General features: G+C 54.9%; 2 protein-coding genes across 5 annotated transcripts; both read left to right on the top strand.

Moving 5' to 3' along the window:
- Nucleotides 1-4,279: 4,279 nt before the first annotated feature.
- On the top strand, nucleotides 4,280-11,402 carry DNAAF3 (dynein axonemal assembly factor 3). 4 transcript variants are annotated; one of them, XM_019807138.2, is made up of 13 exons: nucleotides 4,308-4,412; nucleotides 4,496-4,584; nucleotides 4,865-5,007; nucleotides 5,376-5,469; nucleotides 6,757-6,914; nucleotides 7,193-7,375; nucleotides 7,534-7,659; nucleotides 7,764-7,886; nucleotides 8,044-8,170; nucleotides 9,024-9,138; nucleotides 9,241-9,375; nucleotides 9,460-10,944; nucleotides 11,321-11,402. In XM_019807138.2, exons 2-12 carry the CDS (start codon nucleotides 4,500-4,502, stop codon nucleotides 9,845-9,847), a joined length of 1,677 nt encoding a protein of 558 aa, XP_019662697.1. In that variant the 5' UTR covers nucleotides 4,308-4,412; nucleotides 4,496-4,499; the 3' UTR covers nucleotides 9,848-10,944; nucleotides 11,321-11,402. The 4 variants fall into 4 exon arrangements, with proteins under 4 accessions (XP_019662698.1, XP_019662697.1, XP_011232079.1 ...); XM_011233777.3 differs by having other exon boundaries at nucleotides 9,301-9,375; XM_019807139.2 differs by lacking the exon at nucleotides 4,496-4,584 and having other exon boundaries at nucleotides 4,280-4,412.
- On the top strand, nucleotides 10,573-14,160 carry TNNI3 (troponin I3, cardiac type). Its single transcript, XM_011233781.3, has 7 exons — nucleotides 10,573-10,944; nucleotides 11,321-11,402; nucleotides 11,837-11,878; nucleotides 12,176-12,307; nucleotides 12,694-12,783; nucleotides 13,306-13,482; nucleotides 14,022-14,160. The coding sequence occupies exons 1-7, from the start codon at nucleotides 10,604-10,606 to the stop codon at nucleotides 14,103-14,105; spliced, it is 948 nt and encodes a 315-aa protein (XP_011232083.2). The 5' UTR covers nucleotides 10,573-10,603; the 3' UTR covers nucleotides 14,106-14,160.
- The last annotated feature ends 982 nt before the right edge of the window (nucleotides 14,161-15,142 follow it).

The following is a 15,142-nucleotide window of genomic DNA, read 5'->3' on the forward strand; positions in this document are numbered from 1 at the left end:
GTGGGGGTGGACAGGGCAGAGCCCGGGGGCCCAAGAGGGTGAGATCACCCAAGGGCAAGGATAGGGCTGCCCATCCTAGAAACACACTGAGGGAAACTGGCCCACCCACCCATCACCCATGTATTCACTTGTTCGTTCACACACCCCTCCGAGCCTGGATTTCTTCATCTGAAAAAATTGTGGTCATAACAATACCTCCTGTGTGTTTGCTATGAAGAGTCCATGAGAACCACTTATGTGCTCATGAATTTAATCTGCTCCTGCACCCATGACTTCCATAGATTTTCATACCCATATTTTCCTCCCTTCCCTTCTTCCTTCCGTCATTCATCCATTCTGTTTTCCCTGAGGCCTTCAGTGTGGCAGCTTCTGTTGGATGCTGGGAACCCCAGGTTGATGCAGACCCAGACTTTGTCCCCGAGCGACTTACTCTCACCACAGAAACAAGGTAGATATGTAGAGTCTGGGAATGAGATTCCCAGAGACTGGGAGAAAGGACAGAGGTACACTGGGAAAACCAATGGTTTCACCTCTTCCTTTAACAAATTCTGCCTTGTAGTCTGTCTCTAGTAAAGACAATTATATCATTGGCTTCTCCCTCCTCTCATCCCAGACAGGATTTCAGGTGGTAGACAAAGGTCCATGAAATTTGGCAAGAGAGCTCTCTGATCGGGAGGTTAACTGGAAAATGAAGCAAAATGTTCCCCCATGTACTAAAGAAAGGGCAGAGTATTAACTTGCACTGAGCTTCCTGGTAGCCAATGGGAAAAGGGAAATCTGATCAGTTACACAGGTTGTGATGTCTATGCGATTCAACAAATTTCTTCAAAGGGACGCAGTAATTTCTCATGTGTGAGTGAGTGAGGGGACGTCTTTATGAAAACAGCATGAGGTATTACTGTTATTACTATTACTGCTATTCCTGCTAACAATAACCCTCACAGCCACCCCATGAAATAAACATGATTATCATTCCCAGTTGACAAATGAGGAAACTTTGCTGCAGAGAAGTAACATGACCTGCCTAGGATTATACAGCCAGGAAATCTGTCTTTTTTTTTTTTAATTTTATTTATTTATTTGACGAGAGAGAGACAACCAGTGAGAGAGGAAAAACAAGCAGGGGGAGTGGGAGGGGAAGAAGCAGGCTCCCAGCGGAGGAGCCTGATGTGGGGCTCGATCCCAGACCGCTGGGATCATGCCCTGAACCGAAGACAGACGCTTAATGACTGAGCCACCCAGGCGCCCCAGGAAATCTGTCTTTAAATCTGTTTCAAGTTAGGTGATGGTATTGGGGCCCCTGGTTCCATGTCTCAACAAGAGAACTGACAAATGAGAAAAATAAAACCATTACAAATGGTGGTCCGTACTGGGCAGTAAGCTAATGAGAGCTGAGATCATTTAGAAAGGGCAGTCGGGGACAGCTTTCCTAAAGAGGTAATGTTTGAGCTGTGCTTTGAAGGACAAGAAGGAACGAGGCTGGCAAAGGTGAGGGGGAAATACACTGGAATATTATTCAGTCGTAAAAAGGAATGTTTCTACTGATTCATGCTATGGCGTGATGAACCTTGAAAGCAAGATTGTAAGTAAAAGAAGCCAGACACAAAAGGCCATATATTGTATGATTCCATCTGTGTGAAATATCCAGAATGGGCAAATCCATAGAGGAAAAAACGTAGATTTGTGGTTTGCAGGACTAAGGAAAGGAGGAAATGGGGAGTGACTGATTAATGAGTACAAGACTTCCTTATGGAATGATGAGAAAGTTCTGGAACTAGATAGTGGTGATGGTTGCACAACATTGTCAATGTACTAAATGTCATTAAACTTTATGTTGTGTATATTTTACGACAATAAAAATAAGCAAAGATGAAGGGGAAGAGAATTCCAGGCAAAAGGAACCCTAAGTTGCAAAGGTCCTGGGGCAGGAACAGGCTTGGTGTGTTCTCAAAATAGCCAGGATGCCAGTGAGTCCTGCAGGGTGTGCCGAGACCTCAGCTTCACCCCCCAGTGCCCAGAACTGTCCTCAGAAAGGGGGTGGACCCCCTTCAATCCATCACACCACTGCCAGCTACATGTTACCGTTCCCAATTTACAGAGCAGAAAACTGAGGCACAGAAAGGGTGACTGACTTGTCTAAGGTTGCATAGCTGGAGGAGATGAGGCAGACAGCTAAGCCTCCTGTGATGGGTGCTGGGGCTGATCTGGAGATGTGCCTCACTCGAGTCCCTGCCCTTATGGACCTCAAAGACAAGTTAAGTCACCTGGTCAAGGTCTCTCACCCAGCAGGTGAAGGCAAGACAGAAAGCCAGTCAAATCTGACACTGAAAGCCACATTCTCAAGCATCCTGCCATCTGGTCTGAATATAAAGTATTGGGAGTCACAGGGTGTAGACTGTTGTGGCCATTCTGCTGGGAAGGCAGGAGCAGAACTCGGAGGAAGATCCCCTGCTGGATTTGGACATTTCCAGGGGCAGTGGCAGGAGGTAGGGGGTGGGGAGGGAGTGGAAATTGGAGAAGCAGAGGGAAGAACACAAGGAATTCAGATGCAGAGGGCAGAGAGGACTTGGTGTGTGCCGTCACCAACTTTCTTTTTTTTTTTTTTAAGTTTTTTAAAAGATTTTATTTATTTATTTGAGAGACAGCATGAGAGAGAGATCACAAGCAGCGGGGAGGAGTAGAGGGAGAAGCAGACTCTCGCTGAGCGGGGAGCCTGACATGGGACTGGATCCCAGGACCCTGAGATTATGACCTGAGCCAAAGGCACACGCTTAACAGACTAAGCCACCCAGGTGCCTCTTACCAACTTTCTGAAGCTCTACTGTCAGTCTGCCTGTTTCCATGGTATAAATAGTCCCAGTGTGGCTGATTTCAAGATGCCAATGTGAATTCACTGAATATGGAGTCGAGAGGAAATGCCTATTAGTATACTATCATATAGTAATATAGTATTCCCCAGGGTCAGGATGCAGGCTCCAAAATTTAAGGTAAAGCCGACGACACAAAACAAAACAAAACCACCAGTCATCAAGATAAATAGTATTTTAATACAATATTCTTAAAAATTAAAATTAACAGGGGCGCCTGGGTGGCACAGCAGTTAAGCGTCTGCCTTCGGCTCAGGGCGTGATCCCGGCATTGTGGGATCGAGCCCCACATCAGGCTTCTCCAATGGGAGCCTACTTCTTCCTCTCCCACTCCCCCTGCTTGTGTTCCCTCTCTCACTGGCTGTCTCTCTCTCTGTCAAATAAATAAATAAAATCTTTAAAAAAATTAAAATTAATGTAAAAAAAGAGATCCATGGTGGGTAAAATCTAAAAATTTTATTTTTTCTATTTATTTTTTTAAAATATTTTATTTATTTATTCGACAGAGATAGAGACAGCCAGCGAGAGAGGGAACACAAGCAGGGGGAGTGGGAGAGGAAGAAGCAGGCTCACAGTGGAAGAGCCTGACGTGGGGCTCGATCCCATAACGCCAGGATCACGCCCTGAGCCGAAGGCAGACGCTTAACCGCTGTGCCACCCAGGCACCCCATAAAAATTTTAAAGACAGGGTCTGACCCTGCCCTTAGAGCACTCTGCTTCATCCTAATCCTGGCCCTGTTTCTCATAAAATTTTACTTAGAAAAATAGAACAGCCAGTGGTCGTAGTTTGCCAGTTTGAGTTTTTAAACTATTGCGTTAAAATATTATTCCCTTCATTTGGGTACAACTGATGTAAAAAACCTTAAGACCATCAACAACAGGAAAGTACAGTAAAGTAAGAAGTGATGAGTTTTGAGTATGTATTACCTTTATTTTAATGTAATGCATTTAATTTGAATTCAATTTTAGTAATTAGTACAACAATTTAATTTTTAGTAATGACTGTGCCTAACAGCCAGGTTGCGAAATTACTGACACTTGACCAACCAGGGGCCAGTGCTAGCTAGTCCCAGCCCTTCGCCGCGTTTCCCGCCTGGGTGGTAGAACCACGGTGTGAGGGGGAAAGGGGACCCAGAGGTCTAGGCCGCGTCACTTTAACGTGAATTAATCAAGATTCTGTTCCGTTCTAGGTCAATTTGAGTCGGCCCAGAGCTCCCCCATCCCAGAAACGTGGATCGCTCCAGGCTCCGCCCCAGACTCCCCTGGCTCCGCCCCTTCTCCGCCTGCGCCGTCGTCATGACAACCGCGTCCACGCACCGCCCCCCCCTCCCGCGAGCGCGCCCATTGGCCAAAAGTTCTTAGCAGGCCCGTCTCGCTCGCTCCCATTGGTCAGTTGATCGTGCCGGAGCGAACCTGCGTACTCCCATTGGCTGACTGGTTGAAAAGGAAGGGGGCTACGGGTAGTTGTGTGTATGGGGTGCATTAGAGCGGCGCAGCACCGAGCAGGGAAGGAGGTGGCGTCCTGGAGTCTTTGGAAAGATAAAGGTGAGGGGGTGTCACATGGAGAGGGGCGAGAAGTGAGGGGTGGTGAGAGGGGCATGGGGACTCCCAGGATGTCTGTTCTACAGGGCGATGACCACCCCGGCAGGTTCGGGCGCAGGCTTCGGCTCCGTGTCCTGGTGGGGCCTGTCCCCGGCGCTGGACCTGCAAGCTGAGAGTGAGTCCCCACCCGGGACCACATCTGACAAGGCGGCTGCCTTCCCAGCCTAGCAGGCGGCGTTCTAACGTTCTCCGAGCCTCCAACGGTGGAGCCGCCTCTCACTGGGCGGCCCAAATGGCCTCTGCGGACTACGAGTTCCAGAATGCTTAGAGGCACAGCTCCCTGGGGAACCTAGGCCAGGAGTGTGGGTCCTGCTGGAAGTTGTAGTCCATCATTCTGGGGAGGCTGCAGGGGGCGCTCTCCAGGCCACTGACCCCAGCCTGCGTCATCTTGCCAGGTCCTCCTGTGGACACAGACTTGCGGAACGATACAGAGCACAGGACCCCGGAGCTAGATGTACTGCTGCTGGGCTCCGTGGATGGGCGGCACCTGCTTCGGACCCTGGCCCGGGCCGCGCTCTGGCCTCGCAGAGGGTTACATGTGAGCTGGGATTCTGGGGTCTTGCAGGGAGGAGGATGAAGATGAGAGCCCAGATTCCTGAGTCCTTGAGGGAGGAGGAGCTGGAGGCCTGGACTGCTAGGTCCGAGGGAGGTAGAAGCTGGGGACCCAAAGTCCTGGGTTGGGGACTCTTGGATTCAAGCGGGATGAAGAGCCTAAAGGCTGGGTCTCCTAAGTAATGGTGGGGAGGAGGGTTCTGAGTGCCCAAACTCCTGTGTTTGAAGGAAGGAGACCAGTGTACAGGATGTCTGCGTCCTGTGGAGGGAGGAGGCTGAGGTCTTCCATTCCTGGGTCTCCTAGGGGCCAAGGACACAGATCTCAGAATCATTTTGCTCTGTCTATCCTTCCAGTTCTATGTGCTAGAGAATAATCTGGAAGCTGTGGCCCGACACATGCTGATCTTCAGTCTAGCTTTGGAGGAACCTGAGACGATGGGGTTGCAAGGTCAGTTGCAAGGACCCAGACATTCTGGCCCCCATCCTCTTCCGCCTGCCCACAGGGATTCTGGCATTTCAATGGTACAATTAAACATTTTGGCCATTGTTCCCACCTGTACAAAAATATACCACTTCCTAGAGCCATTGAGAGAATTCCAGGAGAAAATTCACAGAAACTCTCAGCACAGTGCATGACACAGGGTAAACGTTCAAAACCTCCCACCACAGGAGAGGGCCAAAAGGGATCAAAGGACTTCTTAAGAGGTAGTGAGTCCCCAGATGTGGGGGAGGTTTGGTGGGGCTGAGCTCAGTCCTTCGCAGAGCCTCCCCAAGGCCTGAGTGTCCTCAGTTAGAGGCATGAATCCCGGGAGTCTACCTTGAGGAAGCAGCCTTGGAAGGAGGAGGAGGAGGATTTGGGCGGGGAGGCAGAGATGAGGATTTCTCAGTGACAATGACTTAGGCTTAGCACCTTGAGCAAAGTCTGGACTGAGACAGTCTGTTCAAATTCTGACTCTGCTTGCTGAGTGACCTGGGGCTACTCTTTGCCCCTTCCTGGGTCTACATTGTTTCCACGTTGGTAAAATGGAGATCCTACAAGTTCTTTTCCCATAGAGTTCCTATGAGGATTCGATTAAAAAAAAAATGCATAGCTCCTGGCTTATGATACAGACTCAGTACCACTTAGTGATGATAACTGTTATCACGATTACGGATGGCAGTTGTCATTAATAGCCCAGAGCATTCAGAATACATGGCACACATTTCACAGTGTGCCTTGCAAAAGGCGGAAACACCTGGATCTGTCTAACTAAGGGTATATGGCTCTCTGTTTTAAGATTCTTAAACCACTAAACGAAACGATTTACATAGTGACAGAGATACTTTGATATAGATGTATATGGATATACAACTCAAGATATAGAGTTCTCTTTTAAGATTCCTAACTAAAGTGGGACAATTTAACACTATACTATTTTAACACGCATGAATCTCCACTTCCATCCCTATCTATATATAACTTTTTCTTTTTTAAGGCAAGGAAGATTTGAACATGAAATTCGGGAGTGGGCTTATCTGGAGGGTGGGGAGGACTGGGAGGAGACCTAGGTTGGGTGTAAGTTATACTTCGTGTTTGAGGGATGGATGAGTTGGCCAGTGTCCCTTATGGTCACATGACTATGACATAATAAGATTACTATAAAGAGGGTATGCGTCATCCACATGGGTCTCGTTTCTGGGTTCACTCCCCTGCTGCCCCCACTAATCCTCCTCTCTTCCCCTGCCCGACCCCCAGAGAGGAGCGAGACCTTCCTGGAGCTGTGGGGGAACGCGCTGCTGCGCCCTCAGGTGGCCGCCTTCGTGCGCGCCCAGGCCAACCGCCTGGCGCACCTGGTCCTGGAGCCTGACCGCCTGGCGGAGCAGCTGCCCTGGTTCAGCCTGGGTGCCCTCAAGGTGCCGTCACCACCCAGGATCCAGATGGCCACGGGAAGAATGGAAATGGGCAGCCCAAAACGGTTTTCGTTGATGGAGTTCAAGCCCCAGCTCCCTGGCTCCCAGTGTGGGATGTGACCTAGGGGGTGGCTTCCACGCTCTGAACTTCAGTTTCTTCATCTGAGAAATGGGAGAATGGTTCCCACATGCTGGGATGGAAGGGAGGGTAAAGCGGGAGAAATGGCTGTCCCTGCAGCCCCCTCTCCTTCGCTCTCTCCCCACGTGTGCCGGCCTTGCAGTTCCGCGAGCGCGACGCCCTGGAGGCTGTGTTCCGCTTCTGGGCCGGCGGGGAGAAGGGGCCCGAGGCCTTCCCCATGTGCCGCCTCTGGGACTCCAGGCTGCGTCACTACCTGGGCTCCCGTTACGACGCCCGGCGCGGTGTCAGCGACTGGGACTTGCACATGAAGCTGCACGACCGTGGGGTGAGGGGCCTGGGAGGGGGGCTGGGGGCCCCATTTCTGGATGTGCAGGAGGTGGGGCTGGAGGCTGGGGGCCGGGACTCCTGGGTCCGAGGGAGGAGGGGCTGGGGCCTCATATACCAGATTTGCTTAGACCTCTGTCCGTTCCTCCTCCTACCCAGGCCCGAGTCATCCACATTCACGAGTTCCGTCGTTGGAGGGACACAGGCGTCGCCTTTGAACTCAGAGACTCCAGCGCCTACCACATGCCAAACCGGACCCTTGCGTCCGGTCGCCTCCTGAGTCATGTGCGTGTCCACTCCCTGCCCTGGCCAGTCCTCCTTTTCGGGGACACAGAAACCAAGGTCTCCAACACTGACCTCACCCGCCTCTTCTCTCCCTGCTTTCCCAGCACGGAGAGCGTGTCGCAGCGCGCGGGTACTGGGGGGACATCGCCACGGGGCCATTCGTGGCTTTTGGCATCGAAGCGGACGATGACAGCCTCCTGCGGACCAGCAACGGACAGCCAGTCAAGGTGTGTGACTGGAGGTGCTGGGGCTGGGGGAGGTCCCACCTCTCTGTGCTTTCTAAACCCAGTCTAGAAATCCACGCTAGTGCTGGGCGTTAGGGGGGAGGGGTGGTGTACTCTAGGCCCTGCCTTGTCACCCTGGCTGCGACCCTTCTCTCCACAGACGGCTGGTGAGATTACTCAGCACAACGTGACGGAGCTGTTCCGAGAGGTGGCCGCCTGGGGGCGCCCGAGAAACACCCAGGGAAACCCCGAGCAGGTGCACCAAGACAAGGACCGAGGCCCAGAGCGTAAGCGTCCGCTCAGCTCAGACCCTTGAAATGGGAGTTGGGTGGTAAAGTGGGCACATCATCCTCCGGGGAAGAGTGGGACCCAGACCCCCATCCTGGGCTTCAGGTATTTCATATCCGAGTGCTTACCAATATGGTTTCCAGTGTCTGAACAAGTGATCTCTTGTGCCTGACACTTCTTCTTTCTTTGTATTTCTCTCTGTTTCCTTTTTTTTTTTTTTTTAAAGATTTTATTTATTTATTTGACAGAGATAGAGACAGCCAGCGAGAGAGGGAACGCAAGCAGGGGGAGTGGGAGAGGAAGAAGCAGGCTCACAGCAGAGGAGCCTGATGTGGGGCTCGATCCCACAACGCCGGGATCACGCCCTGAGCCGAAGGCAGACGCTTAACCGCTGTGCCACCCAGGCGCCCCATGTGCCACCCAGGCGCCCCTCTCTGTTTCCTAAATCCTGACACCATGTTATGATTCTGAATTCCAACAGTAGAATTCTAATCCTACCTGCAGACGTCTAAGAGACAGAACATTCTAGCAAGGTGCTGGGTCCCGGCTCACCTTTGGAGAGATGGCCCCCTCCCTGCCTGCCCAGATTCTGGTCGTGCCTCCTTGTAACCATCCCCCAACCTGGCTCTTTCTGGGTGTTTGGATGCCCTGTATGGCCATGGGCCACCCACTTTTTCCCTCTCTTGAGTCTCCGTTGCCTAGTCTGTAAAATGGGTCTCTGCTTGCCAGGCTGACCGTCCCACAATATTCCAGGAATCCATCTACGAGAAAGGATGAGAAAGGGCTTCAGGACAGGCAAGGAGTGCTCTCCAAGCTTTGTGTGTCTGCCTAACTCTGCCAGTTCTTCCCCAGCTGCCCCTGCCCCGGAATTCTTCACTGTGCACTTCCTGCCTCTCGGCTCTGCCCAGACCCTTCACCACAAGAGCTGCTACAAGGAACGGTTCCAGCTTCTCTACGTGGCCTGTGGGTAAGAGAGAGGTTCCCAGACTTCCCTTCCCCAGCTCCTCCTCCCTTACACCCAGGAATCCTGGCCCCCAGCCCCTCCTTAATCAGTGTCCGGATCCCCCAGCCCCACCTCTCCCTCAGGACCTGAAAGTCTCAGCATCAGCCCTCCCTTTCCTCTGCGCAGGATGGTTCATCTTCTCAGCCCGGATCTCGGGGCCTGCGTGGTCCCCGGAGGACGCCTGGTGGTGGAATTAGCCCGGTGAGCCAGCGGAGGGCAGGGCAGGGCGCGTCCAGGCTGAGGGCTGAAAGCCCGGACTCCTAACGGGCCCCTTCCTGGTTTCAGGTACCTGGTGGACCTGCGGCAGGAGCAGCTGCAGGGGTTTGCCACCCGGGTCGGGGAGCTAGCTCGGGCGGCTGGCTTCACTCCCCCGCCCCAGGCCCAGGCCTCCGAGACCTTCGCGCGCTTCTACAAGGCCCGGGACTCTGCTTGCCACCGCACTTATGCGGCTGTGGACTCCGTGACTCCGCCCCCTGACGTCCTGGTCCCACCCCTTGAGGACCAGAGCCAGCCTCTCGAAGGCAGGACCCTGCCCTCTGAGCCCCTCCAGCTGCCCCCAGAGTCTCCGGCTTCAGGCTCAGAGGTTCCGGCTGCACCCACAGAGAATCAGAGCCCAAAACCAGGGAGTCCGACCCCACTCCCAGATACCCAGTCACCCATCTCTGACTTGTAAAGTCAGGTCCTGGGATTAAGTCCGCCTCTAGAATTCTCAGTTATATTCTCAACAGTCTCAGTCAGCTCCAGAGGCATTGCTAGAATTTCAGATTACCTTCCTGGGATTCTATTTTCTGTTCCTAGAATTCTAGATTGTTCTTTAAGAGTCACGCATTCCACTCTTGAGACTCTAAACACCGCCTACAGAGATCCAGCCTGAGTCTCAGGCCTTCTGTGTGGTCTCCTGTCCCCAGACGTCCTGTATTAACTGGGGTTTGGGAGATTCTGCTCTCCAGGGCCGGTCAACAGCCACACTGTCCAAGTAAAGAGAGCAGGGTCCTCTTCTTCGTGTGTCCATGTGTCTTTATGGTCTTCATTCTCGTCTCCAGGGCTGGGAGGGGGATGAGCTAGGGTGGTCAAGACAGGAGAGCTAGTGAGCTAGAGGTGGATTTCTCCATGCTTTTGTTGCCTGAGAGTCTGGGCCATCCCTGGATCCTCAAGTAAATCAACAAAATTTATTGACTGGCTGAAAGGTTTGGGATACAGAAACTGACCATAGCTCCTATGGAGATTACAGTTTAGTGTGGGGGTGAGGCCCAGACTTCTGGGTCTGAGGGAGGAGGGGCTGTGGGCCTGGACTCTTGGGTCTGAGGGAGGAGGCGCTGTGGGCCTGGACTCCTGGGTCTGAGGGAGGAGGGCCTGAGGGTCTGGACTCCTGGGTGTGAGGGAGGAGGGGGCTGGGGGTCTGAAGTCCTGGGTCTGAGAGAGGAGGGAAATGGGGGTGTGGACTCCTGGGTCTGAAAGAGGAGGGGGCTGGCGGCTTCCCAGACCGCCAAGGTGGAAGGGTGATCCAGCTGGAGCATGGCCCACCCCACCCCTCACGCGCTCTTGTTATCTCGCATCCTGGGCTGGGGGAGGAGGTGACAGCAGTATATTTAGTCTCAGTCCACGCCCCTTATCTCAGTGTCCCCAGCGAAGCTTGAGCAGCCAAGACGAGACCAAAGCCCCGAGGGCCTTCAAGGTCACCCCTGACGCCCCCTCACTGACCCTCCAAGCTCCCCTTGCCCCTTCTCTGCCTCTTGCAACCCCTGGCCTGCGTCTCAGCATGGCGGACGAGTGAGTACAGCTTGGTAACTTCGACTCCGGAGGGCCCGAAGCGGTGGGAGGTGGGACTGCGAGGCTGGACATGCGTGCCTGCAGGAGGGAAGAGTGGGAATCAGATCCCCTAGGTCTCGAGGGCGGGAGAGCTGGTGGGGCGGCCTCTGGGGTCCCTTAGACTGGACGGGACACTGGCCTACCATTAATCCCCCCTCCCGGTCTCTCCCTCCAGGAGTGGCGATGCGGTGAGAGCGGGCATGGGGTAGGGGCGACCGGCAGGGGAGGGCGCAGCAGGGCAGGGCCTGGTGCGGGAGGCTGCAACCCCAGCATACGGCGTGGAGGGGGACTGGGTGGGGGGCCCGGCGGTGACGCGACTCCGTTCCCCCAACCTCAGGTGCCCAAGCCCCGCTCCGGCCCCGATCCGACGCAGGTCCTCGGCCAACTACCGCGCGTATGCGACGGAGCCTCACGCCAAGGTGAGGGCGGGGCTGCGCGGGTCAGGGTTCCGAGTCCGCAGAGGAGGGCGGCTCCTAGGGATGGGGGCGGGGCCAAAGCCTCAGACAGGGCGAGGCTTTGGTCGTGGGCGGAGCCGAGGAGCACACAGCACATCAAGGGCGGGGTTTTGCAGAGGAAGGGCTCGGATTGGTGGGACCTGCCTATGGGCGGAGTTCCGTTGCCATGGGAACTGAGATTGCTTAGGGTATAGAGGGCGGCACCTAACCAGTAGGGGGCCAGGATTGTGGTTGGGGATGAGGGGCGTGGCTTCCCCTAGATTCGGGACTGGAGGTGGAGGCCGGCCCAAAGCTAGACCAGGTGTGAGGGAGTGGCTGTGAGGCCCCGCCCCCCCGCCGCCACCGTCCGTCCTCCATTCCCCACCCTGATTGTTCCTTGCTTCATTCCACTCCGGCAGAAAAAGTCCAAGATCTCCGCCTCGAGGAAACTGCAGCTGAAGGTGCCGAAGGGCCTGGAGGGGGCGCCTAGGTGTCCTCAGGGGGCAGAGCTTGAGGGTTGGGAGCGTGGGGGCGGGGCCTCCGATGGCGAGTGGGCGGGGCTTGTGGCCAGCAGCCCCGTTACGGGGGCGGAGCCTTGGAACTATGGACCCGACCTGGAAGGGGAGTGTCCCTGAAGGACAGCTGACCGGGCCTGGGACTAGAGAGAGGGCTGTCCTGGCCAGGGCGGCTTCCCCGGTGCGGCGCGGCCCTTATCCGCTATCCTGGGTGGGCTGCCGTCCCTGGTTTCCCCTCCGCAGACCCTGATGCTGCAGATTGCGAAGCAAGAGCTGGAGCGGGAGGCGGAGGAGCGGCGCGGAGAGAAGGGGCGCGCTCTGAGCACGCGGTGCCAGCCCCTGGAGTTGGCCGGGCTGGGCTTCGCCGAGCTGCAGGTACCCCGTCTCATCACGGACTCCTGTCCAGCTGGGGATCCAAGGTTCCTAGTGTCCGGTCTTGCATCCTTGGGACTCACGGGTCTAGTCACTATCCCCTACTTCTGCTGGGAACCTGGGGGTCCAGTCTCCCAACCTTTACCCTCAGGAGTTCGGAATATGGCCTGCAGCTGCCTACAGTCTCAAAATCCAGAGGTTGATTTCTCCAGCCCCAATTCCGTCAGATTCTCAGGACTCCTGGCTCCTAGGACCCTTTGTTCGAGCTGCCCCAGTGTCCGGCTTCAAACTACTCTTCCAGGACCTGATGTCCAGACCCCCAGCCCCTCCTCCCCCAGACTCAGGAGTCAGGGTCGCCCCCACCACATACACCACAATTCCTTGACCAGGACTTGTGCCGACAACTCCACGCCCGCGTGGACAAAGTGGATGAAGAGAGATACGACGTGGAGGCGAAAGTCACCAAGAACATCACGGAGGTGGGGCGTACTGGGCAGTCTCGGTCTCTTCAGGGTAGGGTCTGGTGCCTTGCCCCCTTGCAGCTGCTCGTGGATGCAGACACCAGGAGACCCAGGACAGCTCTGTGGGCCTGGAAGGGACGGGGCAGAAGAATGAGTCTAGAGTGGTTAGAGAAGGCTGTTCCAGGCAGAGGGAACAGCATGCAAAAGCCAGGAGATGGGAAAGCAGAAGGTGTGTCTGGAAATGTGTAGCTGGAGCATCGCGTGTTGATGAGTGAGCTCAGGCATGGGTCAGGGAATTGTGGGATGCACGCAGCTGGACCGGGATGTGTCAGTGTTTTGCAGAGAGGAGGCTGGGCAGATCGGGAAGGACTTACAATTACTGGACGAGGCCCTTGGGCTTTTTCCCGAAGGCAGTGGGAGCTGAGCCTGGATGAAGCCTCCATAGGCTTGGAGAGAGATAGGAGGGAAATGTAGGGTGAAAGCATGGGGCTGGGGGAGGTGGGGTGGGGGGTCTCCACCTCTCCTTATGGCTGCGCCCAGATCGCAGATCTGACCCAGAAGATCTTTGACCTTCGGGGCAAATTCAAGCGGCCCACCCTGCGGAGGGTGAGGATCTCTGCGGATGCCATGATGCAGGCACTGTTGGGCGCCAGGGCTAAGGAGACCTTAGACCTGCGGGCCCACCTCAAGCAGGTGAAGAAGGAGGACACAGAGAAGGTGAGTGTGGCTCGGGCCAGGAAAGGGGGTGCTCAGAGGAGAGGGTACGGGGGACAATAGTCCTAGGGCCAAAGCTCAGGGCAGATGGTACTTGGAGTTATGGGGAGAAGAACCTGGTAAGGGGTCCTCAATAGGAACTGTAGGAGGGGCATAGGAAGTGCAAGAGGAAGACGGAAACTAGGAGGGGAAGCTAGGAGGTGCGCTAGGGAGAAGGGAAGTAGCAAGAGAGTCAGGAAGCGTGTGAGGTCTATGGGATGTCCGTGAGAGAGAAAAGTAGTGCATGGGGGAGACAAGAAGGGGAAGACATAGAGTCCGATAGGAAGAGATGTGAGCAAGGAGGCCCACAGTGTGTGAGGAAGACAGGATGTGCAAGGGGGCAAATGTGATGGGATTGCCTGAGGGGACAAGAAGTGTTCCAGAACCAGATCCCGGGATGGACACCCAAAACACAGTGGCCCAGCAGGCTGGAGGGTGGGCAGAAGATATTTGAGAGACTGTAGACCAGGGAGAGACCCTAACCCTTGACCCCATTCCTCCAGGAAAACCGGGAGGTGGGAGACTGGCGTAAGAACATCGATGCACTGAGTGGAATGGAGGGCCGCAAGAAAAAGTTTGAAGGCTGAGCCGGCCTGCCGCCTGTCCTAGCCCTGAAGAATAAAGCTTCTCTCTGAGCTAGGAGTGGCTGCATGTCTGCTGTCTGGGGGGTGAGGTGTGAGGGAGATGAGAAGACGGAGGAGAGGGCCTCCCAAAGCCACACCACGCCACAGGAGCAGAGCTGGTCTGCAGTATGGGGCATTCTCAGCCCCTCTGCTGCATGGGGGTGCACAGAGAGGCCCAGACCAAGGCCCTAAGAGAGAGAGACACCCACAGGCACAGACAGAGCCAGAGACCCGCAGAGAGGGAGAAAAGACAGAGATTCCTAGAAAGATATGCAAAGCAAGGGGCAACGGAGAAGGAGATGTACAGCGGAGAGCACGGAGACCACTGCAAAAGGCAGAGATAGGGACCCAAGAGGGAGAACGGCAGAGACATGGAGAAGGACGCCCCGGGAGAGTTAGAGAGATAGAGACACGGATCCAGAGCCAAAGAGAGACAGAAACAGGGTCACTGACAGACACCAATAGACAGATACCGAGAGAAGCAGATTCACAGAGACACGCACGGAAATGCAGAGAAAAACATGCACAGGGAGACACAGGGAGTGAAAGACACAGACTCAGAGAGATGCAGACAGAGCCTGAAAGAGACCCAGAGAAAACCCCCAGAGAAATGCCTGGAAGTAGGGAGAGACAGAGACAGGGAGAGGCAGGACGGGTGGCTGGCTCCCCTAGAGTTCAAGGTCATGGTGTGGCCGGGGAAAGGGGGACAGGAATACCAAAACGGATCAGTGTCAAATGGGGGTGGGGGAGAGTGAGGTCGCTCAGGCCTGACACCACACCCTCTCCCCTCCCCCGACCCACACCTGCTTCCCCGCTTTAGTGCCTGTTGTCACCAGGGTGGAATCCTGGTGGCAGACAAAGGGGTGGGGGTGGGGAGGGGGGAGACAGAGACACACAGACAGAGTCACAGAGACAAAGGAAAGAAGGACACTGTCAGAGTGACACAGAAACCGGAACCAGAGCCATACAAGAGAAATTGCCCCTTGTACTCCCTTTGTCAA

Source organism: Ailuropoda melanoleuca, chromosome 12 (genome assembly GCF_002007445.2).
Source record: "Ailuropoda melanoleuca isolate Jingjing chromosome 12, ASM200744v2, whole genome shotgun sequence".
In the NCBI taxonomy this organism is placed as follows: domain Eukaryota; kingdom Metazoa; phylum Chordata; class Mammalia; order Carnivora; family Ursidae; genus Ailuropoda; species Ailuropoda melanoleuca.